We start from the raw sequence: 27,500 nt of genomic DNA, 5'->3' as shown, positions 1-27,500 counted from the left end.
AGTCTGTCTCACCTGGTTGTCTATCTTGATCTCTATGAGCGAGTCGTTGTCCTTCAGTGCGTCCACCAGGGCCTGAACGCCCACGCCTGTGATGAAGTTTGACTCCAAGTTTAGACTCTGCAACGCCTTGTTCTCCCGCAGCATCTCACCAAACACCTGGGGGGAGGAGGGAGGAGACCAGGAGGGATGAGTGAGGAGGAGACGAGGAGGGAGAAGGGAGGAGGGAGAAGAGAGGAAGGGGACGAGGGGGATAAGTGAGGAAGGAGACGAGGGGGAAGTAGTGAGGAAGGAGACGAGGAGGGAGAAGTGAGGAAGGAGACGAGGGGGGAGAAGTGAGGGGGGAGAAGTGAGGAAGGAGACGAGGAGGGAGAAGTGAGGAAGGAGACGAGGGGGGAGAAGTGAGGGGGGAGAAGTGAGGAAGGAGACGAGGAGGGAGAAGTGAGGAAGGAGATGAGGGGGGAGTAGTGAGGAAGAAAACAAGGAGGGAGAAGTGAGGAAGGAGACGAGGAGGGAGTAGTGAGGAAGAAAACGAGGAGGGAGAAGTGAGGAAGGAGATGAGGGGGGAGTAGTGAGGAAGGAGACGAGGAGGGAGAAGTGAGGAAGGAGACGAGGGGGGAGAAGTGAGGAGGGAGACGAGGAGGGAGAAGTGAGGAAGGAGACGAGGAGGGAGAAGTGAGGAAGGAGACGAGGAGGGAGAAGTGAGGAAGAGCAGTCAGAACATGGTGCTGTCAGGCGTCAACGCTGCGATGAAGAGTGATGAAGTGCGGCCACACTCACCACGGCGACGGGGTCGTTACTCCGTGTTGCTGCCAGGCTGAACTTCTTCACGTGTGAGTTCTTCTCCATGGCTTTGGCCAAATCCTTCAGCGTGGGAATGGGAATGTTCTACAGGAACAAACCAATACTGCAATGAGTCTCACATGACTCACACCACATACATGCAGGTGTGTGTGTGTGTACGTGTGTGTGTGTGTGTGTGTGTGTACCTTGATGTTGTTGAGGTTGACCTCTGTTAGAGAGCTGTCGTTGCTTCTTATCCTCTGCAGGGTTTCCTCTACATTAGTGGGGTTGGGCGGCTCGTCGAACACCGGGTTCATCTTCTCTCCTTTAATCACGTCTGGGAGAGGAACATGTGGGGTTAGTGATTCTCTTAAAGGAAGCTCCGCCTCCATGCATTACTGCTCTGCTTCCTGTACTCACTGTTGAACTCTCCCTTCCCTGCAGTGCCGTCGTACGTGCTGGTGCTGGTGACCAGAGTGTGAACACCCAGGATGGCTGAGGAGAGAAGCAGGGCCATAGGTTCAGCAGAGACGGGGAGGTAGCGCGTGTGTGTGTGTGTGTGTGGCAGAGAGCCGTGTTCTCTGCTCACTGAGCTCTTTTGTTCTCCCGTGGACACGCACAGTAAAACATGGCGCCGCAGGAGAGACAGAGAGAGAGAGAGAGAGAGAAAGGAGCCAGTGTTTCCCTGTCCTGACAGAGAGGAGATCAGAGAACAGAGGACAGGGATCTGATCAGAGCCTCACCTGCCAGGTCGCACAGCTCCGTGTCTGTGGCGCTGGACAGAGCTTCCTCCAGCTCAGGGTCCAGGGTCGTGACTTCCTCCTGCCTCAGCTCCATGGGCCTCTGCTTAGGGACAAACACTTTACCTGTGGAGAGGGAGAGAGAGAGAGAGAGAGGGAGGGAGAGGGAGAGAGGGAGAGGGAGAGTTAAGGCTGCACTCCAGACACACACACACACACACACTGCAGAGGACACACACTTCTCTAACTTGGCTGAGGGTTTTACGAGCAGTTACGTAACCTCCTGTTTCTACACTCTGAATGTGTGGCAGCTCTGTGTGTGACTTTCTGCTGCTGCTGCTCTGTCTGATCTGATCTGAGCTGTGCTGCAGTCCTGAAATCGGATGACTGTCAAGAGGTGTGTGTGTGTGTGTGTGTGTGTGTGTTTGTTTGTTTGTATGTCTGTGTGTGTGTGTGTGTGTGTGTGTGTGTGTGTGTGTGTGTGTGTGTGTGTGTGTGTGTGTGTGTGTGCGCGCGCACCCGCATGTGTGTATATGCATGTGTGTGCGTGTGTGTATGTGTGTATGTGTGTATGTGCCTGTGTGTGTGTGCTCCTGTCTGTCCCAGACACCTGAAGACGCTGCAGAGTTAATCTATATGCAAATCTGTGTTTTGTATAAATTATAATGGTAGTGATTGCCACACTAACAGGCCGGGTGTCACAGGAGATGGAGATCCAGAGTCCGTGTGTCCTCCTGCCTGGACAGACACAGATGGAGGTCTACCATAGCTCCTCCCCCTAAGAAGCTGTGTGAGTGTCCTGCCACACACACACAAACATTCTCCAACCATCAGTGATGCAGACTAGCAATGCTCAGTCCAGACATAACTGTGTCATCTCTGGTGTTTCCATAGTGAAACAGAGAGAGAGAGAGAGAGAGAGAGAGAGAAGGAAGTGGAGGAACAATAGCTGGAGTCTAATCTTCACTGCCAGAGGAGAGATCCAGGGGGCGCCCTCACCCCTAACCCCTCACCCTTCTCCCCTCACCCCTCTCTCCTCTCCCTACACGCCCGTCTTTTTTTTTTTCTCTCTCTCTCTCTCTCTCTCTCTCTCTCTCTGCTCTGGGGACTCTGGCACTTCCTGTCAGCCTATAAACAGTAAATACAGTCATTAGGCAGCTTCCTGTGCCAGTCCCCCCGGACAGAACTCCAGGCAGAACCGAACCAGGAAACACCCCTGCTGGTCTGTGTGAGCCTGAGACTCAATGTGTGTGTGTGTGTGTGTGTGCGTGTGTGTGAGGGGAGTGTGTTGTTTGTGTGTTGTCATTTGTAGCCACACCCTCCAGTGTAACCAAACGAAGCTGACATGTATGGCCTGTTTCCTCTGACACGTAGAGAGCGCAGCACTAACTGCTTCACTGAGTGTTACAAAGTCAGAAAGCCGCGACTGAACCTGACGACTCAGCAGGAAAAAGTGAGGTGATGACATGAAGCAACATCACAACACTTTACTGGTGAGAGGGCTAGGATAGTTGCCATGGTGATTAACCAGGCGGCTTCCCTCTGATGGTTTCTGTGTTAGAGGAAGTGTACACACACACACACACACACACACACACACACACACACACACACACAGCAGGGGGCGAGTCAACAGGGGATGAGAATCAACATTCCACAGAACCTCAACAATGAGCTGAGTTTTCCATGTTGTCACACACACACACACACACACACACACACACACACACACACACACACACACACACACACACACACACACACACACACACACACACACACACACACACACACACACACACACACACACACACACACACACACACAGGGGGTCAGAGCATGTGAGCTCTATACTTCCTCTCCAGTGAGAGTCGTGTTTGGCTCTCCCAGATTCAGACATTAGGGATTCCTCTGGACAGAAACTCGGAGTGGTTCTGCTCCGTTTTCTTTCCCACTTACTACTACGGTCCATGAATGCATCTTAAACTCTTAAACTCTTAGCTCTCTTTGCTCCTCTTGACTCGTTTGTATAAGTTCATCTTTTGCAGCTTTAACAGGCGTTGTTGTGCGTCTTTGAAAAAAAAAGGTGAAAGGTTAAAGCCCCAGATTGGCTCCTGCACTGTGAAAACCTTTCTGATCACTTCAGTATTGGACTCCAGGCTGTATGTTGGCCTCCTACAAGTGATGATGTCGTTTGTTGTGATGACAGGTGAGAGTGACAGGAGACAGGAAACAAAGGCGCTTTGTCAGGACACCTATTAAGCAGCAGAGCAAGTGGATCCAAGCCAGGCTTTGATTCCGCCTCACCTTGAGGACTGAAACCCTTCAGACTGTTTCATCTCCTCCTGCCTCCAAACTATCTGAGCGATGACATCATACACAGATAAAGATAAAGAAGTCGTCCATTCAGCTCGGCTCACTATTCAGCAAGCAGATGCAGGACTTGTAATCAAGCTGTGCCCGCCTCCTTGACGCTCCCTGACTCCTGACACACACATATATACACACACACACACACACACACACACACACCTCCCCCACAGAGCTGTATGTTGCATAAGAGCACACATCCATTAACAATGGTGGACAAAACAGAGCGTTGGTAATAACTGCTGTGTGGCTCCACTGCTGACACACACACACACACACACACACACACTCACACACACCTCAGCCCTGCGTCCCCTGAGGAGGAGATGAACACACGCATGAGATCATGAGGTCATCTCCACCTGACACACCGTGAGTGTATCTGTGATCTGAGGCACAATGAGATGAGGGCGGCAGCTTTCAAAACCAGTCTGACAGAGAACTCCACCGCTCTGCTTTGTTTCCTTTTCTCCTTATGTCCTTTGCTTGACAGGTCAGGCAAGACAAGTCAGTGTATCTGAAAGTCAGGTCACACATGTGGAACTCTCTCACACACACACACAAACACACACACCTTTCTTCTCCCCGGTGAAGGGCACCACGTCCTCTCGGTCTTTGTGCTCCATGGCTTCCTTCTCCAGGTACTTCAGCAGGCCGTCCCTGTTGAACGGTCCCGTCTCCGTCTTGACAGTCTGATCTTTCTGACGCATGCCGGCTGGGAGCAGAGCGTTCTGTAGACACACACACACACACACACACCGATGGAACTTTTACCATGTTGTCTTAACACAACGCCATGTTTTTAAAGTTGCTACATGCGTGTTCAGTCTGGTTCACCCCTCTGCAGTAGTGTGTGTGTGTGTGTGTGTGTGTGTGTGTGTGTGTGTGTGTGTGTGTGTGTGTGTGTGTGTGTGTGTGTGTGTGTGTGTGTGTGTGTGTGTGTGTGTGTGTGTGTGTGTGTGTGTGTGTGTGTGGTCACTTCTGCTGCAGGAACAAAGGAGATTTAATTTTGTCTGTTGTTTGGCAACCAAATTCCTCCTGAAAACCCTGACCCAAACAACAACATGTGTTTCCTTTGGGCGCTCATTTAGACTCGCTGGATGGATGGAATGTAGCTCAGACGCCCTGCGGCCTGAAGGGATCTCATTAGACTCTGCTCACACACACACACACACACACTGCTGACTGAAGCTCTGCAGCTCTCTCCTCCTCTCTCTAGTAGCTCCCTAACAATGGAGGTCAGGAGCTCCAGGACTGCAGTGTATCCATGTTGACCTTCGGAGGCAGATGTGTGATGTGTGATGCATTTGAGGGTTTGTCGGTTTTGCATTGGCGTAGCTCCCTTCTTTTGTTTTCCTCCATCACCTCCCTTAACCTCTTCTGACTCAGGTAATGAGTTTACACAGCACACAGCACACACAGCTCCTCTGGATGACTGTGCACACACACACACGCTCACAGCTGTGCCCTTCACTAACAAGGCCTCTAGGCTTAAACATCTGGATGGAGAACCTGACCCGTCTTCCCAATTAGTCTCAGTTCGACGGCCTGAATCTTTCTCAGACAACCTGAATACAGGAAGTCCCCTGGTTACCAAGGCGCTCTGTTTCTGCGTCTCTAAGCTGAGTGGGCACAGTCGTTACGTACGGCTCACATCTTAGTCGCTTATTCATTTCAGCTGCTTATCCTCTTAAGGTCGCAGGGTCTTAAGAGTCTATGAGTCAAACACGACACACACACACACCAGTGTTTACATGTGTTTGTGTTCCCTCAAGCTGATGAACCTGAAAGCATCACTCACAGAAGTCTGAACCCCTGTGTGTGTGTGTGTGTGTGTGTGTGTGTGTGTGTGTGTGTGTGTGTGTGTGTGTGTGTGTGTGTGTGTGTGTGTGTGTGTGTGTGTGTGTGTGTGTGTCTCTGTGTGTCTCTGTGTGTCTGTGTGTGTGTGTGTGTGTGTGTGTAACCTGATGTTCTATCATAATAACAGGCTTCATAATCACAGGATGTTCATAAGTCAGGTGGTCGTAACCTGAGACTGCCTGGGTTAGGGTGAACGATATGAAGGAACGATTCTGTTTGTGTTCCCTCTTTATTTACTGATAGATGTGGAAGAGAGACATCCTAACCGTTATTCCCTTATTCCCAACCCTCCCTGTTTAGGTCCTGCTCTTCCTGCCTGTCTGTCATATCTGTGTTAACCCCCTCACATCTGCACCCTGTTGTCTCCCCCCCTCCCCTCCCCCCTCCCCCTCTGAAGAGCTCTGGAGCTGCTCCAGCCCTCACCGAGCTCTGACCTCAGGGTCCATCTCCTCCAGGGCCGTCTCCAGCTGCTTCAGCTCCTCCGCAGACAGCTTGTTGAGGATCTCATCTTCGTCGATCTCCTTGTACTTTTCCAGGTCTTTCTTGAACGGCAGCGCCATGGTGCTGACGGTGGTTACCTAGACGATGCAGGACAGCAGAGTTGTTCCCTCGTCTGGACCAAAGGTATCTGGAGACGGATCAGATCAAGAGGAGAGGTGAGGTGAGATCAGAGGAGGACTTCATTTACAATCAGCTGAAGAAAACAACATCTCTACTATCAGAGTGTATCTCTCTGTGGCTCCGCCCACCATCCCCGCCTCAGTCTCAAACAATAGCAGAAACACAGCTGGGTTGGATGAGCCAGCGATGACGCAACACACACACACACACACACACACACACACACACACACACACACACACACACACACACACACACACACACACACACACACACACACACACACACACACACACACACACACACACACACACACACACACACACACACACACACACACACACACACACAGTGAAGGGGAACTTTCCCAGGCTGACACACACACACATGTCCACTCGCATATGGAGCAACTATTAACCCTTCACATGTTCAGGTTGTACCGATGAAGAAGAGTGAAGATCAAGTTCACTGAGGGGAGTGAGAGGAGTGAGTTAGGGAGTGAGCAGGATTCCGTCTCACTCCCACGCCATGGAACTGAACATGCATGACCTCATGGGGTCCAGATCCCCTGCAGGACGCCACAGCTGAGCTTTAGTCCTCATCACTTACAGACAAACACACACACACACTTATCTCCCTCACTCTGCTCTGACAGTGAAACCTTGCAGCTCTGCATATGTGTGTGTGTGTGTGTGTGTGTGTGTGTGCGTGTGCGTGCGTGTGCGTGCGTGCGTGTGTGTGTGTTAACAGGCGGCACGGGCGCTCTGTTTATGAGCCGAGGGGCATCAAGCAAACATGACCCTGACTGTGAAGGGAAAAGTGTCAGTGTGTGCTTTAGTCAAGGACGCCGCCCGCCGCGTCACGCCGTTGATCAGTCACTAAGCACACTCACAGTGGAATTCAGTGAGTGACTGTGAGTGAGTGTCTGTGTGTGTCTGTCCCTGTCTGTGTCTGTGTCTGTGTGTGTGTCCATCTCTGTCCTGTAACACTTCCCCTCCCCTTCTCCATTAGTCTGCGCACACACACACACACACACACACACACACACGTTATCTGCAGTGGTTGTGTGAGTCGTGGCACAGAGGAGGATGAGCGTCTCTGAGGTTCTAAAGATCTACAGGGCTGAACAAAGAGCATAATTACCTAGAATATGAAGCTCACGCCGGCTTCACTTATTGTCTCATATCACAATGATCAGTGTTTAAATCTGGAGCAGAATGTGATGAAGAGCAGAGAGACTGAGCCTGAACTCTGAGACAAATCAGCCACCTAACGGATCACATCATCTCATTGCTGCTTGCTGTTCTATTGGACGGGGGTTAAATCAGATTATGGAGAATAGAGTCAGACATGAGGTCAGACATGAGGTCATGACCTGGAGGTTTAACCCTTCACTGGTTCAGAGCTAACGCTGTTAGCAGCAGCAGTGTTGGTTTGGTTTGAGGTCTTCTATGAGTCCAGGGTCCCTGATCAACGCTACACGCCACATAGGGAGGACTGATCCTAAGCATGGCCGTGTTTACTCCTGACAGGATGGACACACGTGTTTCTGACACTCAGACTCAGTCGTGTGTTCGGCCCAAACTGAGTCTGCGTCGTATCAAAGCATGACTTATGAGCGTTGTTGGTTAGATCCCTTCTGAGTCGTGTTAAGCTGAGCAGGAGTCGGTGGTGGGAGGACATTGGTGGTCCGGGGCCTGGAGAGCAGCAGACCCCTCTCCTCCCCTCCCTCCCCCCCCCCCCTCTACCAGTGCTGGATTAACATAAGCCTCACACTCTTATGCTCTTAGGAGAGCAGATCAGCCAAAATGACTCGACTCCAAACATGATCCGCTTCCCTTACAAACACTTTCCCCCTCCCTCACACACTGAGCCCCACAGTGAGGGTGTGTGTGTGAGTCCCAACAGGAGTCATGCAGCATGCGGGCGGTATGATGGGCATGAGAGGATCCATTAGAGCGATCTGATCGATCCCTCTCTCTGCTCATCCATCAACAACAACAACAGAAGGCAGAGCGCGACATCAAAAGACCTGCTCTCTCTCTCTCTCTCTCTCTCTCACTCACACACACTTCTCTGCTCTGAGCCACACCTGGACAGATGTGCTTGGTTGTTCTTTAAAACTATCTTACAGTGTGGAGGCTTAGAAATCACATTAGTGGACCAAATATGATTGAGTAATGTTACTATGGATTTGACAAAAGCATAATTCCACCTTAAGTCTTATAGAAATCAGTTTTAAGGGGTAATTCCGGGTCTTTTGGCTCTCAGAGGCGGTGGGTTTGCCTAGTCCTCTGCAGCAGAGATGAAACTGGTAATTACATTATTACACACTGTATAACCAGGCTATAGTTAGACTGACCCAGCTCTGCAGCTCCTCCACCTCCTCTCCTCTCCTCTCCTCTGCCTCCATCTCCACACCCTGCTGTTCCTGAACTCTCCCTTATTGTTCATTAGGGTGCAGCTCTCTGAAGCAGGCTGGGAACGGCAGAGCGAGATTGAAAACAAATGGAAGGAGGCGGAGAGAACAGGGTCTCCACACTGGCATCCAGTATGAGTGTGTGAACCCAGAGAGGTGCTCTGATGTGAAGCTGTGGACTGGCTGCTGCTGCTGCTGCTTTGACGCCTGATGCTGGATTCTGTCCCAGAGTTAAGCTGAACACGGCTCCTCTATGGGCCACGGTCAATTATGGCCTCTGGCAAGTGGCTGGGAGGACATGGGGTGTTTCTCCAACACACACACACACACACACACACACACTCCCAGGGAACAATCCAGAGGAGGTTAAACACAAATGTATCCACACAGCCTGTTTATCAGCGCTGTGCTTCACTACAGCAGTATCACCAAAACTGCAGAGTCAGCGGTCACTCTGACTCCTACTCTGTGACTCCACCGGCTCTACCTGCCTCTGTGAGGAACACACACACACACTCTCTGCTTCCCTCAGACTGGGGCCACACCCATCTATTACTGTTACCACTGCGCCCTGTGGACACACCGAACACACACACACCAACACCAGCTCCTGAACAATGCGGACCTTATGAGACGGGGAGTGTATCAGCGGATCGTTTGAAACAAGTCCGATCGCTCTGCACCTCGCTGGCAATCAGACCAGTACCGCTCAGACCCCAGCCCGGCCCGGTCCGGCCCAGCCCACACAGGGTGACTCATCACAACGAGACTAGGTCCTGGAATACTTTACCTTATGACAAATATGGAGACAATGTATCGACTGGGTGCAGCGTTTACTGGCTGACTAACAGGGCAGGGCTGCAGAACTTCAGTTAGACGCAGATTCTGTCCACCTAACACCATCAATCAGAACCACTAACAGCGTTAACCTCTTCTCACACACAGATCCAGCATGGATCCACCGCAGATCACCGCCCTACAGCTCTTACCCTGAAGGTAAAGACTTCCATCCCCACCTCCATACTGAAGCTATGACGCGAAGCTAAGCTGCTTCTGTGAGCGAGCATCACGCTGACATCAATCATACCGATCATGACGGTGTCCGCCTAGTACAAACACAGGCTGCACGGAGCTCAAAAACAAAAAGTTGTTGACAGCAGCCGCACTCTGGTGATTTCCATACGCGCCGTGCAGGACGCGATGTGAAACCGTGAAGCTAACATGCTAACAGGAGCAGTTAGTCAAGTTGTTGTTCCCTTTAGCCGTTTAGCTAACCGCCCGGAGCCGCTGTGACAGCTTGGAATATGTATTAAAAGACAAAATAACTATTTTAAAATCAGAGTTGTGATCTTCGGTACCTGAAAGTGCAGCGATCCGTGTGAGGAGCCTCCGGATAGTCCCAGTGTGTGTCTGTGTGTCCCGCTGCTGCTGCGTCTCACTGCCGCTGCTTCTCTCTACGTCCAAGGGCGGTAACACAGGAAGAGACAGAGAGCGCCTCCAGTGACGGACGGCTGCTTGGACCAATGGAAACACACGCTGAGCCACGTCACCCAATAGTGTGTGAGGGCCCGCCCCCTTTTCTAAAAACACTAATCAAATGAGGGGGAAAATAGAATAAAATAAAATAAATAAAAATTGTGACATAAACAATGCATGGTTAATTACTTGTGTAAAAAATGCAATACAAATTCATTGAATTAGTTACATTGTGAACAATAATACTTAATAGTAGCTCTGCAATTGTAGATTATGGGAACGAGGTTAAAGCTGTTCCATACAGTAAGGTAGAGCAAATCAATAGTTAAGCAGCAGCTCTCTGAATCAAATTCGAACACTTGTGGATGTTGTAGTTTTGACTGAATGAATGATGAGCGAGTGAAAGTGGTCTGTCTTCATCCTACATGAGTCCTATGTGATTTTTACCAGCTGTCCTCTTGTAGGATAATGTAGTGTCCATGTAATTAACACTTCCCTTAAATTAAAATCTCAGTCTCCCTCTCTCACACACACACTCACTTAAAGTTCACTGTAAAGTACATTGCCCCACGTTATAGAGACCAGTTCCCCTGAATAGGTATTTCTCTCTACTACAGAATGATACACAATAGTGTAGCTTCAATTTCATGCACACTCTCCGTTCACTGTAACACGATCTCCTGCTGAAATACAGAAACGTTGGGAACATATGCACATCCTGAAAGATTTATTAATTAATTAGTTGAATGGCAATGTAGGAAGCCTAGATGGGCCATTTGGTGGCATTCTAGCACTGTATTATACATTACTTTAACTATTATATTGATTTGAATGAAATGAAATGAATCAAATATATAAATATTGACCATATAACTTTATTACTCGTGTCATGACTCAGTACTTACAATGGCATTTGTCGCCCCCATGTGGTGATAGAGCTCACTACATGAACAGATCAGCCCGCGGTTGAACTCGGAAACTAAACCTTCACAAAATCTCGCGATATTATCCGGTAGGTCACGATTTCATTGGCTTGGGGAGAAATGGCGGACATGGATGAATTGTTCGGCAGTGATGGAGACAGCGACAACGAACAGCGAGGTAACTACACGTTGTAGCTTACGGTTGCAATATTTCTTCAATAGTCGGCTTGTTTATAGGATGAAGCGCCTCAGAACGCGAAGCAGAAGTTAGATTTTGCTGCGTGGTTACCAGGAAATCTACACGCATGCTCCGTCTGCACATCAGCGTTGTGCTACGTTAGCATTTAGCTTTCGGTTTAAACTTATTTATGATAAAGAATGAAATGTACCGCTGCTTCTGTTAGCTCGACTCACTCTGGAGGCTTTTAACGGAGCGAATAAATATTAGTTTGTCTCGGCAGCTTGAGCAACTGTTTTGATTTCCATAACAATAAGTGCAATGATCACAACTCATTGATTTCACAACAACACAAACACAAATGGCCTCATGCTCACTTAGGAATAAAGAGCAGTCATTATTGCAAAACTACGAATAAATGAAAGCTTCCTATTTCAGTATTAAATGTCTTCAACATATCTAACGTCATATTTTTACTCGGAAGGGTTCAGAGAAGGCTAACAAAATATAAAAACAATGTATTTTCTCTTTATTTACCTATACTTTCTTTTACATATCTGCTTGCATGTTAATAATATTATAATAACATTTATCTGTAAGCAAATATGAGCTGATATATTGATCTGTAATCTGTTCCTTACTGGGTCGTACCATTTCACCAGAGTAACGGGGGTGTGAATGATTTGTTTTGCAGTGTCTGGCTCCGGCTCCGGGTCCGGGTCCGACTCGGAGCACGAGCGGCCGCGCTCGGTCAGCAACGTCTCCGGCAGCGGCAGTGACAGCGAGAGGGAGCGGGGTGAAGATGATGAAGAGGAAGGCCAGGATGGAGGGAAGCCCAGCATCAATAAGGTGTGTGTCCGTGTGTGTGTGTGTGTGTGTGTGTGTGTGTGTGTGTGTGTGTGTGTGTGTGTCTCATCCATCTCTCTGCTCTTCCCCTCCAGGAGCTGTTTGGAGACGACAGTGAAGACGAGCAGCACAGTCAACACAGCGGCAGCGACAACGACAACCGGTCTGAGCGTTCGGGGAACCAATCGGAGGCCAGCATGCACTCAGACCAGGGCGAGAACGACCACTCCGACGCGGAGCAGCGCAGCGGCTCAGAGCGCGGCCGTCGGGACGAGGAGGAGGAAGATGAGGAGGAAGGACGCCGCCGCCAACGGTCGGATGCAGGAAGCCCAGCTGGGAGCCTGATCTCTGGACCAGGGAGTCCTCGCTCTGATGTGGACAGTATCCGCTCAGACAGAAGGTACACACACACACACACACACACACACACACACACACACACATAGCCTCTAAAGCTCCCTGCTACATTAAACACAACCTTTCAGTCCAATGAGGTCATAATGAGTCCTGATCAGTCGAGTGTGAGCGTCTCCACACATCACAGAAGACCTTTCAGTGTGTGGTGTTTGTGCGTATACACTCAGTGTGCACAGCGACCCAGGGACGCCCCAGTCGGGCCCGGGGACCCCGCACTCTGAAGTGGGAGGCTCGGGCAGGGAGAACCAGTCTGAGGACGAGGAGAAGTGGGGACGAGCAGTGAAGAGCGACCAGTCTGAGGACGAGGAGGAGAAACGACACTACTCCGATGAAGACAGGGAGAACTCTGACGACGAGGGGCCCAGGAACAGGAAGTCAGGTACCGCCAGAGTAAAAGTCACAGAGATCTGAACCCAGAGAGGAAGGTGTGAGTGTGTATCTGTGACATGTATCAATATATATGTGTGTGTGTGTGTTTTATTGTAGTGTCTCCTAAAGGCAGCGACAGCGAGGACGATTTCCTCCGACAGAAGACAAAGACCAAAATAACCTCCGACTCAGATTCAGACAGTGATGTTGGATCAAAGAAAAGTAAGAGAAGAAGAAAGAAAGGAGTTCATCAAGACTAGAATCTATTTCTGTGGTTTAACTCTCTGTCTCTCTGTCTCTCTGTCTGTCTGTCTGTCTGTCTGTCTGTCTGTCTGTCTGTCTGTCTGTCTGTCTGTCTGTCTGTCTGTCTGTCTGTCTGTCTGTCTCTCTCTCTCTCCCTCCCCACAGAGAAGTCAGCAGCAGACGACTTGTTTGGTGAAGCTGATGACATCTCCTCAGACAGCGACGCAGAGAAACCCCCGACCCCAGGACAGCCTCTGGTATGTGTGGGCCACCTTCATCTTCATCTCTGCCTCTTTGTTTCGTCTAAGCTCCTCTGAGCCGGTGATTATTATCACGAGTCAGATCCAGCAGGGTTGACTGAACTGTTCTTCCCCTCCCTGTCTCTCTCTCTCTCTCTCTCTCTCTCTCTCTCTCTCTCTCTCTCTCTCTCTCTCTCTCTCTCTCTCTCTCTCTCTTCCCCCCCCCCTCTCTCTCTCTCCAGGACACAGAGGATGGGATGGAGGGCGATCATGCGGAGGAGGAGACCGTACCTGAGACTCGTATCGAAGTAGAGATTCCCAAAGTCAGCACCGACCTCGGCTCGGACCTCTACTTTGTCAAGCTGCCCAACTTCCTGTCTGTGGAGCCCAGGTGGGTGTGGTCACCTTGATGAGCTCATAGTGTCCCCTCTGTGATGAGGTCGTCTCAGTCTCTGCTCCCAGCTGGAGGCTTCAGTCTCTCTCACCTTTTAAAGGGAAATGTTTTCTACCTTCCAGGCCCTTTGACCCTCAGTACTATGAGGATGAATTTGAAGATGAAGAGATGTTGGATGAAGAGGGACGCACCAGGCTGAAACTGAAGGTGTGGAGCCAGGACGCATCAACACACTGAACATGTGAGAACCTGCAGCTAGGTTTGGTTTGATGACCGTGAGCCTGAATCTGTGTCCTCAGGTGGAGAACACCATCAGGTGGAGAGCCAAGAAGGACGAGGAAGGAAACGAGATGAGGGAGAGTAACGCTCGCATCGTCAAGTGGTCTGACGGCAGGTGTGTGTGTGTGTGTGTGTGTGTGTGTGTGTGTGTGTGTGTGTGTGTGTGTGTGTGTGTGTGTGTGTGTGTGTGTGTGTGTGTGTGTGTGTGTGTGTGTGTGTGTGTGTGTGTGTGTGTGTGTGTGTGTGTGTGTGTGTGCGCGTGTGCGCGTGTGTGAGCGTGTGCGCGTGTGCGCGTGTGTGAGCGTGTGAGCGTCTTTAAAGGGCCGTGACCTCATGCTTCCGTCTCTCCGCAGCATGTCCCTCCACCTGGGCAACGAAGTGTTTGACGTCTACAAAGCTCCTCTGCAGGGAGACCACAACCACCTGTTCATCCGACAGGGCACAGGGCTGCAGGGACAGGCCGTGTTCAAGACCAAGCTCACCTTCAGGTAACACACACACACACACACACACACACACACACACACACACACACACACACACACCTCGTGCTCTCTCTCTGGCTCCTGCTCAGCCCTCCATGCAGGACATAAGCCTCTAATTCAAACCATAACAAAGCGGCCTTCTTTCAGGCTGTGCTCTGAAATGTTCCCTCTGCTGTAAACCCTCGGGTCGGCTCGTACAGCCCGTCCAGGTTTCTCCCTGCCGGGCCTGAGTAAGCTGCTTAGCCCCCCAAAGTCCACCTGGATGTTCCGTCTCCTCAGAACACATGAGTGCAGGACAGCGGCCAAAGCTGCTTTATCCCAGAGAGGACGCTGCCAAATAGTGAGATTGAGTCTTATCACCTGAGCAGAGTTCTGATTAGAGCCCGAGCCAAAAGCTGTCCAGGGAACCGACCATCAGGGTTTAGAATCAAAACAATGTTCTGAAGCAAAGAAACCACTTCAAACGAGATGAAGCCAGCTGGGAGGCTCTCCAACTTTCCTCTCTGTGTGATTAACTGACTGAGCTCAGAGCCGGGGGCAGCAGGACGCCACCATGTGACTGAAGAGACAGACAGGATGTTTGGTTTGGAAATTTAAAGGTTGAGGTTCGATTGGTTTGAGAAAATCACCTCTATAACTTAACTTCATGTTTGCCAGTTTGTGTCCAAGCTGCTTCCTAAATGAGTGAAGGTTAAACGGCAGCACTGAGGTTTGTGTTTCCTGTCTCTCTCTCCAGGCCGCACTCCACAGACAGCGCCACCCACAGGAAGATGACCCTGTCTCTGGCCGACCGCTGCTCCAAGACGCAGAAGATCAGGATCCTCCCCATGGCCGGGCGCGACCCCGAGTCGCACCGCAACGAAATGATCAAGGTGAGAAAAGGCTGTGCGGGGTAACCATGGTTACGAAGCCAGGTCACGGCGTGGTCAGCGGAATGGAGACGGCGTCAGCAGAGCGACGAGACGATCTGTGTTTACTGTCAACCAGCAGAACAGGCTGAGGCAGGATAACATGGTTTATAGTTTCACTGGAGTCAGACTCACCTGCAGCAGAGTGTGTGTGTGTGTGTGTGTGTGTGTGTGTGTGTGTGTGTGTGTGTGTGTGTGTGTGTGTGTGTGTGTGTGTGTGTGTGTGTGTGTGTGTGTGTGTGTGTGTGTGTGTGTGTGTGTGTGTGTGTGTGTGTGTGTGTGTGTGTGTGTGTGTGTGTGTGTGTGTGTGTGTGTGTGACAAACACAGCAGGGATACCAAATGTTCTGATTTTCAACCATGTATACATTATAATGTGGACATGTTGACCTGAACTCGGGGTCACACGGCTCACACTCCTCATCATCTCTCTGCCGTGTGTGTGTGTTTGCAGAAAGAGGAGGAGCGTCTGCGCGCCTCCATCCGCCGGGAGTCCCAGCAGAGGAGGATGAGGGAGAAGCAGCACCAGCGAGGCCTGAGCAGCAGCTACCTGGAGCCCGATCGCTACGACGACGACGAGGAGGGCGACGATGCCATCAGCCTGGCCGCCATCAAGAGCAAATACAAGGGAGGAGGAGGAGGCCTGAGGGGTGAGGAGCAAGGAGGCACACCTTCACTTTCACCTCCTCTCACACCTCAGTCAGGTGGAGTTTGCCTCACCTTCGTCTCATTCTCCTCTCTCTCATCCAGAGGAGCGAGCCAGGATCTACTCCTCGGACAGCGACGAAGGCTCAGACGAGGATAAAGCCCAGCGGCTGATGAAGGCGAAGAAGCTGGACAGTGATGAGGTGAGGTGTGACTCTGTGTGTGGCAGACAGGGGGCGGTGTGGAGCGGCTCAGAGGGGAGCACACAGGCTCTCTGCCTCAAGTAGGACAGGACAGAACAGGAAATGCTTGTCCCTCCTAAAGAACACACGCCGCACTTAAAGCTCTGAGGCTGCAGTGCCAGAACGCAACCGGAGCACAAAACTGAACGTCCTGAGCGTCGGGACAGAACGTCTGTGAGGCTGCTCTGTCTCACTCCAGCACTTCTCTCTCTCTCTCTCTCTCCCTCTCTCCCTCTCTCTCTGTCTCACCCTCTCTCTCTCTCTGTCTCTCCCTCTCTCTCTCTCTCTCTGCCGCACAGGAGGGCGAGGGATCAAGTAAGAGGAAGGCCGAGGACGACGACGACGACGACGGCGAATCGACCACCAAGAGGGCCAAGAAATATGTCATCAGCGACGAAGAGGAGGAGGAAGAGGAAGAGGTGGGAGAAGAGGACGATGAATGATTCCCTCTTTGTTGCTCTGCCCTTCTCTCTGTGTGAGTGGTGCTCGCTCGCCCTCATGGCGTCAAACAGCCGTACTTTCATTTGTATATTTTCTTATGATCTCTCTGTGTGTGTGTGTATGTGTGTGTGTGTGTTTGAGTCTGTGCTGAGGAATAAAGATATGATGTTTTAAGTAATCAAAGAGTAGTGTGTGTGTGTGTGTGTGTGTGTGTGTGTGTGTGTGTGTGTGTGTGTGTGTGTGTGTGTGTGTGTGTGTGTGTGTGTGTGTGTGTGTGTGTGTGTGTGTGTGTGTGTGTGTGTGTGTGTGTGTGTGTGTGTGTGTGTGTGTGTGTGTGTGTGTGTGTGTGTGTGTGTGTTCAGGGTAACAAAAGGACACATTTGCTCTAATTGGTGCACACTGAGGTCCCAGCCAGTTTTTCAAGTCGACGCCCGTATTTACATGGAACCAAAAACTGAACCCACCTGGCAAGAAAGACCAGAACTCAGGTACAGAAGGAGACGGCTGAGTCATGCAGCTCTGTGACGACGACGACGACGATGATTCATAATTCTTCGTTCTGAGGTCACTGAGTTGACTTGACTGCTGATCCTCACACCTGATTGGAGGAGAAGGTGCAGCACATTCAGAAGCTTTATCCTCCGCATGTCAACAACAACTCAGGGATTATTTGCATGTAATTCCAACACACACACACACACATCTACGTTTATCCACCACCCACTCCTTATATAAGTATGAGTCAGGAAACCTTTAAGCAACCAAAACAAAAGGAATCAGCTTAAGAAAAGAAATGGACAATAGACTGGACAGTGAGTTACTCGTATAATAGCAAACCAAACAATGGGGATTATGGGAGATGCTCACAATTAGAAGAGCGAGCGAGTAGGAAAGAGGCCTGATGCTTATTAAGCTGAGCCTGTTTGAGCGTCTGCTGTTTGTGCTTGGTGATGGAAGGAGAGGAAGATGAAGATGAGCTCCTCTGTTTGTCTCGGATGTGAAGACGTTCTAACCTCTTGACTGTAATACTCAAATATCCTATCCAGAGCGATGCCAAACAAAACTCTGCCACACTTATAAATAGAAAAGTGGAGCGACCCGAGGCCTAAAAAGCGTTTCAGTCCAGTCAGGCTCAGTCGGTCGCTGCTCTGCGGTGACAAAGCCGGCGAGGTTGCGGACGCTTTGTGTGCTGATCCCTCTCTGAGCCCGACAGACACATGGGGGAATGTAGAGAACAACAGACCTGGTTACTGATTCAGATTCAGCAGCCAGACTGACGCACATGTCACACACACACGTACACACACACACACACACACACACACATGGATGACCTCCCTGTCAGGCTCAGGTCCAGACAGAACCGGCTGCAGCGCCGCAGAATACAAAAGTAGTTAAAACGCTAACTAAGAGATTAAAAGTTACATAAAATGGCTGCATTCTCTCTCTTGACGACCGCCTCTCTCTCTCTCTCCCTCCCTCACACACACACACACACACACACTCACACACTGCTGTGACCTGTCAGAACTGAAGACCTCTTTCACATTGCAGCAGCTTGGTGGGAACGAGGTTACTGTATGACTGCTGGGGCCCCAGTTTTTCCATCAGTTATTGACAACGTGCCTGTGTGTGTGTGTGCGGGCGTGCGCCTCAATGCATCCCACAGCAGTGAGCAGGAGCCATACGTCCCCAGTTAAGCACACAGCACAAACGCTATATATAGTGCGTGACATGAATGTTTAAAGCGGCTCGGTGCAGACCTGTGTATGTGTGCGTGTGTGTGTGTGTGTGTGTGTGTCGTCGGTGGTTGTGTGCTGCGTTATCTCAGACTGCAGTGGATTATGTAACCCAGTTCCACACAGTGAGGAGCAGGGAGGTGCCACTGCTCCACACCGAACGCTAAAGGGGGAACAGACAGAAGGGAGGGCTGCAGCAATCCACCTCTCCTTTCATCTGCCGGCCCTCCCCTCCACTCCTCTCTCCCCCACAGCCTCCCTCTCTCTCCCCCCCAGCCTCCCTCTCTCCCTCTATATCACTCTGACTCTCTGCTCCATATATCACCGTCCTGCAGCTCCTCTCTGTCCTGCCTGAGCCTGAGCCCGAGCCCGAGCCTGAGCTGAGTAACATCAAACATGTGCAGGAGAGCAAACAGGCCGAGGCGATGCTCTCTATTCCCACAGCGCTTCAGACGTGAAGTGAGACCCGGCTGAGTCACTGGGTGCGTTTGATTGTTCATTGTGGTGCCGGTAAAGAGACGACGGGAGGAGTGAGCAGGTGTCAGGCCAGGTGATCCAGGATCCACCCAGATGTGTTCCATTTGATGTTCTCTCTCTTTGGTAGTCTGCGCTGATGCCTTGACGTGTTTGTGTGTGTGTGTGTGTGTGTGTGTGTGTGTGTGTGTCAGGTAACATCAGGTCGATGCTGTGCCGCCTGCTCACATTCCTTCCTCGCTCACTCCTTCTTTATATTCCCTGGTATTTGATCACCGTCATAATAATAATAAATCTAAATCTATCTTGCATACGAAGGAGCCGTGCTTGTTTTTGTTTACAGCTTTGTTTCCTTTGAGTTTGATTCTTTCCCACAGGTTTATGTTTATGTTTCCTTCTCTCACTTCACATCATTGTATTCATTTAATGTACGGCCTCTAACTCAGTCTGCCTGTGCTTGCTGCCCTTTACCCCCCTCCCCTCTCTCTCACACACACACACACACACCCTCCAGCCCCCCTGCTGCTCTCCTGCGTTACATAAGAGGCAAATAAATAACATAGAAACACAAGACTTTCACTCTGGCCACAGCAGGACCCTGAGACACTCACACACACACACACATCTCACACACACATGACACTGACCCACAGAGCACAGCCTGGGGCTCTGCAGGAACATTCACCCTCCTGCACACACAGGTTTGCATATGAACACACACACACACACACACACACACGCAGAGTTGCAGACACACACACTGACACACACAAACACACACGCACGCACACACTCAGACCCCCGCACACACACACACACCCACGTGCATGTAATAATTCAGCCATCAACCCTTTTCCCTGTCTGACCTCATTGATTTGGGTCAGACTGTTCTCTTCTGAAGGAGCACAGCTTAATCTATGAACACACTCTCTGCTCTGAGCTCAGGTCACACACTCCAGAAACACACCAAACAAGCAAGGGCACGTCTGTCTGTCTGTCTATCTATCTATCTATCTATCTATCTATCTATCTATCTATCTATCTATCTATCTATCTATCTATCTATCTATCTATCTATCTATCTATCTACCTATCTATCTATCTATCTATCTATCTATCTATCTATCTATCTATCTAACTAACTATCTATCTATCTATCTATCTATCTATCTATCTATCTATCTATCTCTCTCTCTCTCTCTCTCTCTCTCTCTCTCTCTCTCTCTCTCTCTCTCTCTCTCTCTCTCTCTCTCTCTCTCTCTCTCTGTCCTCACTTGCCTCACTCTCCTCTTCTCGTCCCATTGTGATGTTTGCTTGTTGCCCTCTAATGGCGTTCCTGTTAAGATGCCAGGCTCATTAATGCATTCAATAAAAAAACACAGTCAGGGTTGCCAGGTTGTGAGAACAAAGTGATGGAAGTTCTGCTTCTGTAAGTGTACGTGCAGGAGTGTAACGTGTTGTGTTGTAATCCTACACAGCTCAGTGCCGTGTTGGTTAGAATGTGGGCTGAACAGGGGTCCTGGTGTCAAAACAGACAGACTGAAGCCACGCAGTCAAGAGTCTCTGATGGATCGAGAAAATGATCCTGCATGTTCGCCTCAAAATCCCTCAACAACACAGGACTTGATTTTGGCAGAGGCACCGCACCGTCCGCAGGGGAACGGGGAAAGACCAGAGGAGCAGAGAAAGAGAGAGAGAGAGAGAGAGAGAGAGATACCGGGTGGGAAAGGAAGAAGGGTGCTGAGGTCAGATGTGGGCCGAGAGCAATCGGGCCGCTCTCCTCAGCCTGCGGTATTTCAGAGCCTGCTGCGACTCAAAGCACAGCACTCTCTGCTTCTGCTGACCCTTCAGTTATCTAACCTCTCCCTCTCTCTCCCTCTCTCTCCCTCTCCCCCCTCCCTCCCTCTCCCATACAGTCAAGAGCAGCAGAAGACGTCTAACACACCTTTCTTTAGGTCCTTTCTTCCCTTCAGTACTCAGTTGTCTGACTCTGTATTGCTTGGAAACCAAAGCCTTTATTTATGAACCTCTTAATAATGAGCATGCCCACCCTTATCAGATGACATCACCGTGTCATCAAACAGATATTCCAAGTGGCTGATGTCAGAGCGAGAGTGAAACAAATCTGTGCTGATCTAAAATAGTTTCCTGGAAGCTCCACAACAGTGAAAAGCTAATTAGCGTAGCTGCGCTGCTTTACAGGCCTGATATGCTTAACAAGCTAACAGCTACAGAGACAGACGGGCCGCACTGATACACGACAGGACTCTAGCGTCTTAACGGCTGCTTTGATGAGTTGATCATTAATATCGGGGGCGGTTTGTGACTCTTGGGTTCCCGTCCAAGCTGCAGTTAGGAATCCACCAATCAGAGCTCTGCCTTTAATCTCCCTTTCGTTCTGCAGTTCTGCTTTAATTCAGTAGCACGCAGGTAACAGCAGTCACTTCTATCTCTGTATGTGTGTTTATGGCTCTCGCACAAACCAGACTCCCTCAGCTGAAACGCCTGTGTGACCATCAGACTAAAGCACCACACAGTATGAGAACCTCTGCTCTCATGTCTCTCCAGTCACATAAACTCTGCTGACATTTAGGAACTCTGCGGGTCGTTAACGTTTTTGCGTCTAGCTCCTCCATCCCCACAGCGTCGTCCCTCAGTGTGCTGCGCTGCATTTCCACGTTTGGACTTTCCCTGCCTGTCCTTTTCTCCCTCCTTATCTCTCACAAAGTTCTATGTGTTTCACAAGCAGCATAATACTGTAGATTGACGGTTATGCAACAGTCTATAGGCAGGAACAGGCACAGGCTCGGGGAATTTACAGCGACGTGTAATTCCAAATTCCCCCCCAGAGCTTTGACTGGCCGCTCTGTAGCCGCTCTGTGGTCGCTCCCTCTCTCAGTAAACTTCTGTTCTCCCTGGCAGAGCAGAGCAGAGCAGACATCTCACCCCTGTGTGCCCAATAAACGCATCCACTTGTCCGCTTTTCCATCACTGCAAATCATTATCACCATGGATACTTCCACAAATAGAGCATCAGTCGAATTGGAACACCCAGTGCATCGGAGAGGAAGGCGCACACACACACACACACACACACACACGGACACACACGGACACACACACACACACACACACACACACACACACACGGACACACACACACACACACACACACACACACACAGACTTATTTCACCTGGAAGGAGGGGACATTGCCTAACCTGCTGTGTAGCCTCTTTGGGGCCTCTCACATGCTCGGCCTGACCCACTTTCCACCCCCTTAGCTGGGACAAAGCAGATAAGAGCAGGCGGTTAGGAAACAGTGCTGGATCAAGTGAGTTCAATAAATGAGAAGAATTAGGAACAAAAAAAAAAGATCCTCCTTGAGCTCTGAACAGCGAGAACCGGTGCCAACGTTGATGTCGGTATCTGTCCACTATCAGTTTGTTCTTCTGACGAGTTTGTTATTCCTGCAAACACAGCAGCAGAGTGTTTAATAAGCGGACCTGACCTGTGCACCACCGCAGGGAGTGGAACCCGCTACAGACTTAATCAGCTCAGGGGATTGATCTCCGAGGCTACATACCTGCATTTACAGGCGTTTGAGCGCCTGCTTATCAAAGCCAACACGTTTTCAAAGTAAACTGAGGAGAAAAAACTAAACAAGTGGCAGAATGGACACTTTGTGGGTCAATGTGGCAACATTGGGGACATAATGTGTTGAGAACAGTGCAGAACAGAGGACATGCTGTATCCATAACAACAAGGAACGTGTCATCAATCCTGAAAGTGATGTGTCACAAATTGTTTTCCTGAGACGGATGAATTCCAAATAGAATGTAAGATTCTGAGAGGCAGGTGGTGCTGCAGAATACTGGGACACACAGTGGAATGTGTGTGTGGAAGAAAGGCCCGGGCATGTTTCTTAATTATCATACGTATTTGTACCATCCTATCTTATCTTTGTTTTTTTTTCCCCCCACTTGTCTCTTGTTGATTGATAAGTTCTGAGCCAAATATTGTAACATCTGCCTTACTTACCTTACTGAATTCCCTGTATGTCAGGCTCAGAACTTTTCATTCAACCCAAGTATAATTGTCTCAACTTTTTAGTCTTTCACTATCATTATCATCACCCAGTCAAATATCATTCCGGTGAGGCGTTAGGACCCAGTGACCCGGGTCAGATGTTCTGATCTGACGACTGTTCTGATCTATTGACTGACACACTGACTGAATACAGACTTGGGAGCCATCAGGCCGTGTTGCATGCTGGGAGGTCCGGTCCCTGTCCCTGTCCCAGAGCAGCACATTCTGTAGAGGAGTCACATTCTTTCCCAGAGCCGCAAACTCTTCCTCTTTGACGTAAAGCCTCCACGTCCCTCTTTACTGCTCCCTGACCTCCAGCATTTACTGCACTCCTGCTCCCTTTGGTGCAGTCGTCTCACAGTTTAGACTCGTTCTTTTATTCATGACTGTGAGGACAAACTAAAGCAGGCTTCTGTCCCTGCCTGCTGCTCTCTGTGCTTCACTGTGTTTGCCTCTTCCTCCTCATTGTTCCTCCTCATCTTCAGATCTGTTCTGCTCACATTTCTCTCACATATTCTGCTTTAATTTCCTCCATTATTGTGATTCCCTCTTATCTTTTTGCTGCCATATCTAGCTGCTTTTCATTCCTAATATAATGCCCGTGCTTCTCATTGTTCTCTTCTTCTTCTTCCTCACTGCAGCTGGCTGACAGGAGAGTCTCTCTGATTTAGACACACACTCCTCAGTCAGCCCCTCCTCTCCTTGGCCTGTTACTGGATTCATCTTAGCCCACATTCTTCTTGGCCCTAACATGTCTCCTTGGCTAAAACCCTCATTAGTCACCCCCAGCTTTTATTTTGTGTTTCACAGTTAACAGCCATTTCTGTTTAACAGCTGCTAAGTAATTTGGTTTCACTTTATTTTCTCAGAGCTCCTCTCCTCTCCTCTCCTCTCCTCTCCTCTCCTAGTTCTTATGGTATGTAGGTTAAAGGTTCTCCGCCTGCCATGGGAGGACTCATGCAGCGAGCTCAGGCTGCAGGGTTTGGGGAGAGAGGACAGAAATGTCTGCTGTGTCGGAGCATGTGGGAACAGATCAGCTCGTCTCTCAGAGGAGGTGGAAGGGGGAATTTGTCCCATAGACACATGTATGATGTCACATCTGTGGCTCATGATGAGGTCGCAGGGGGGAACTGGATCCTCGATCATAGCACACGTTTCCTTTATGATCTGTGAGTTTAATTCCTTTAAAAACATAAATAAAATGACTTACTTACTAAATCTAAAGTTCTCTTTGCATTGCTAAGTCCAGCCTGAGTCCCAGGTGCTGGTTTCTATTTACAGCGAGTCACAAATCCTGATTGAAAATAGCTTTGTGAATGTGAGGGAGCAGAGCTGGAAGATCAGATGGGAGAGTCGGACGTGTCGCAGCAGGACGAGCACAGATGTTACTCATAACTTTAATGGCAGATCAGTTCCCTTCAGCTTCACCACTCAGCCCCCCGAGGCAAGAGACCAGAATGAGGTTAGAGCAAAGGAAAGAGTCAAGACCCCAGGGAGCCGGGGGTTTATCAAGAATCAGTATTGCTGTCTCATCTGCACCATGCAAAGAGTCCTGTCATGCAAATACATTTTCAGTTTCCTCGTGAACTCAGACAGAAACACACCACTGACTGTTCCAGAAGTCTCACTCATACTGTGAGGTCATCAGAGTCTCATCCAGGTGCATCAACCATTGTTAGACTTGGGTGATATCCAGAGGGCAGACACGCACACATCACACACATCACACAATGACAGAAGCAAACACACACAGATGCTTTATTGGTTCACAAACATTACCTACTTATTTAAACTGGATTCTGTACACATCTGAGTCACCACAGAACTCAGTGACCTCATTGGTAGTTTGAGACTTTTCCTGCTTGGATCAGATGAAAGATGCAGCTGCGGTGATGAAACCTGAAGGATTCTACAGTACAGATGTGAGCTTCATTAGAGTGTGTGAAGGCCTGACTGCAGCAGATCTGTTTGGGACATGGACACACACACACACACACACACACACACACACACACTCACACACACACACACAGCTCCTGACTCCAGTGTGATCAGCAGCAGCAGCAGCAGCAGCAGCACAGTGACATGACGTCTAACAGATCATCTGAATGCTGCATGACATACATTCCAGACTTTCCAGGAAAATCAGCAGCCTGCGTGTGTTTACAGTGACTTAGCGCCTCTGAGTGTGTTTAGTTAGACATGTTTTAAAAGAACCAATGCTGAGGGACAGGAGTTTGACTTGTGAACGTAAAGCCTCCCTGCTCAGAACTCAATTCAGCTCCTCGCTCCTTTAGGTTCCGTCTCATTTCACACTCACCAGTTCAAATCTGATTACAAACTCAAAGCATTTCAGAATGTACTCCTCCTTTTTAAGTAGAAACGAATTAGAATCTTAATTCTGTCACTTTCAACCTAATAGCTTTATGATCCATCACAATGAGCACCTTAGTTCACAGCCACAGGAGCTGCAGGGCTCTCAGTAGTGTGGTGACATCATTCATGATGATGTCATTAACAACTGTGACATTATTCATAACGATGTCATCCGCTCGTGTCTCCAATCGCCCTCTAGTATTTGTAGTTCGGAGGCGATTGGAGGAATGAAGCTCAAACACAGGCGTGCACACACACACACACACACACACACGCACGCACACACACACACGCACACACTCCAATAATAGCAGAAGGTTATGTAATGAATTGAGATGTGTGTGTGAGGTGGACAGGGGGATATTGAATCACATGATGCTACCTGCTTGAATCACAATAGAAGCGCGCACACACACACACACACACACACACACACACACACACTGGCCCTGACATGATCCCGGCCTATCAGGTTGCCATGCAGCCCCTCACAGCTCGCCTGCTCCTTCCTGTGAACTCTTCCATACTTATAACCTTTCCAGTTCCTCTCCTCTCTCTCCTCTCTTCATCTCATATTCATGCGGTGTTTCCTTAGACCACAGCTGCTCTGCTCCAGTCTGTGAGCTCAGTACACACACAAACTAACAACGCCTCAGGCCCTTCAGCCAAAAGACAACACAGAACAAACATGCCTCTGCGTCTTCAACCACCATACGTGTTCTAATTCAGGAGTGTGTGTCATACACGTGTCCTTCTAAATATAAATATAAAGTGTTTATGCACGTGTCTAATGGCAGAATGAGATGAAAGCAACATGAGAGGCTGTTAGCGGCCTTAAGAAGGAACCTTTAACACTGAAGGCTTTATCTTAAGTGTGTTACACTGCCTGAATGTGTGTGTATGGACTCTCTTCCCTCTGTCACTTTGTGCTCCAAAGGCAGCTGTCACTCAGCCGGTGCTGCATGAGTCAGACGAGTTATGCAAATAAAAACCATGCATTCATTTCCTTCTTATCCATGCTGATGCACCAAAGTCACAAAAGGAGAGTAACCAAGCAGACTGTGTGTGTGTTCAAGTTCACTTTAGAGGCACTTTGCTTCCTTTCAGACATTTGTTTTGCCTTATTTAGAAAGTGTGTGGGCTTCTGTTGCACAGGAGCTACGAGCCTTTCATTCATTTCAGTCATGCATTTCAATAAATGTGTCCTCAAGTTTACCGCTATGCGATGTTCCAGCCTTTATCACGGCGTCACAACCAGCTGAGGAGGATGCAACACGTGTAAGAACGTCTGCACAGATGTCTGAGACTAATCATCACCGAGTTAGAGGACAAAGTCTGTGCTGTTCCTCTGCTGCTCCCACTTTGTTCCAACTGCTATCAATAAGGATATTAGTTAATAATCTTTAGTCCTCATTAACAAGGTGGGTGTGGAGGAACCAGTGGGGTTGTTGAGTTAAAGCGTCTGTACTTACGTAAAGATGTGAGTACTTTACACTGTGGTTACATAAATATACGAATTTGTCTTCCATCTCTGAAGCGAAGGTCACGTTAACATCATGAACCTGCGTCTGTGTCTGGATTCAGACATTCATCTGCAGCTACGACTAGAATACATACACACACGTCTCTGCACACACACACTGGAGCACGGCACACACACTCATGTTGTGTATTGACCCGTCTGGTGTGTAGGTTTGGACAGTAGGGCTGATAGTTCAGCAAGGGTCCTGGGCTGAGAGGGAGACATGGCTGAGCTCTTACATAAGCACACACACATCTGTTACAGTGTGTGTGTCGCTCACTCATTTAACCAGCAGCCTCACTCAAATCTGACACATTGATCTGAACTAACGGGGCTCATTCAGGCTGCGGTGAGCTCTTCTACGCTTCCTCGGCAGCGCAGATGAACGGTAATGACCCTGCAATGGAAACTGCTATTCCAGCCTATC

The 27,500-nt window shown here is 49.5% G+C and overlaps 2 protein-coding genes across 2 annotated transcripts in view; one reads left to right on the top strand and one right to left on the bottom strand.

Annotated features, from left to right (window-relative positions):
* tmod2 (tropomodulin 2) overlaps positions 1-10,265 on the bottom strand; it is a 13,635-nt gene extending 3,370 nt beyond the window's left edge. Inside the window, exons 1-8 of the mRNA XM_076169580.1 lie at positions 10,149-10,265; positions 6,185-6,378; positions 4,465-4,621; positions 1,524-1,646; positions 1,201-1,275; positions 987-1,117; positions 778-885; positions 13-156 (exon numbers count right to left, since the gene is read on the bottom strand). Of these exons, the coding sequence (XP_076025695.1) occupies positions 13-156; positions 778-885; positions 987-1,117; positions 1,201-1,275; positions 1,524-1,646; positions 4,465-4,621; positions 6,185-6,310 (864 nt within the window). The 5' untranslated portion in view covers positions 6,311-6,378; positions 10,149-10,265. The remainder of the gene's footprint in view (positions 1-12; positions 157-777; positions 886-986; positions 1,118-1,200; positions 1,276-1,523; positions 1,647-4,464; positions 4,622-6,184; positions 6,379-10,148) is intronic.
* A 1,025-nt stretch (positions 10,266-11,290) lies between these two features.
* Positions 11,291-17,053, top strand: leo1 (LEO1 homolog, Paf1/RNA polymerase II complex component). The gene is made up of 14 exons (XM_076169579.1): positions 11,291-11,367; positions 12,062-12,216; positions 12,309-12,613; positions 12,798-13,009; positions 13,117-13,221; positions 13,408-13,499; positions 13,724-13,872; positions 13,998-14,082; positions 14,175-14,269; positions 14,508-14,642; positions 15,376-15,511; positions 16,000-16,195; positions 16,296-16,393; positions 16,732-17,053. Exons 1-14 carry the CDS (start codon positions 11,310-11,312, stop codon positions 16,873-16,875), a joined length of 1,965 nt encoding a protein of 654 aa, XP_076025694.1. The 5' UTR covers positions 11,291-11,309; the 3' UTR covers positions 16,876-17,053.
* The last annotated feature ends 10,447 nt before the right edge of the window (positions 17,054-27,500 follow it).

Source organism: Genypterus blacodes, unplaced genomic scaffold (genome assembly GCF_046128005.1).
Source record: "Genypterus blacodes isolate CSIRO-AG114 ecotype Tasmania unplaced genomic scaffold, CSIRO-AGI_Gbla_v1 ptg000208l_1, whole genome shotgun sequence".
Taxonomy (NCBI): domain Eukaryota; kingdom Metazoa; phylum Chordata; class Actinopteri; order Ophidiiformes; family Ophidiidae; genus Genypterus; species Genypterus blacodes.
Note: the sequence above shows the minus strand (reverse complement) of the source record. Positions and strands in the feature narration are given on the sequence as shown.

Excerpts from the sequence above, each read along its gene's own strand:
- leo1 (XM_076169579.1), top strand. The coding sequence starts at position 11,310 with ATGGCGGACATGGATGAATTGTTCGGCAGTGATGGAGACAGCGACAAC. Across the intron at positions 14,270-14,507 it reads GTCAAGTGGTCTGACGGCAG|CATGTCCCTCCACCTGGGCA; the intron begins GTGTGTGTGTGT and ends GTCTCTCCGCAG. Across the intron at positions 16,196-16,295 it reads AGGAGGAGGAGGCCTGAGGG|AGGAGCGAGCCAGGATCTAC; the intron begins GTGAGGAGCAAG and ends TCTCTCATCCAG.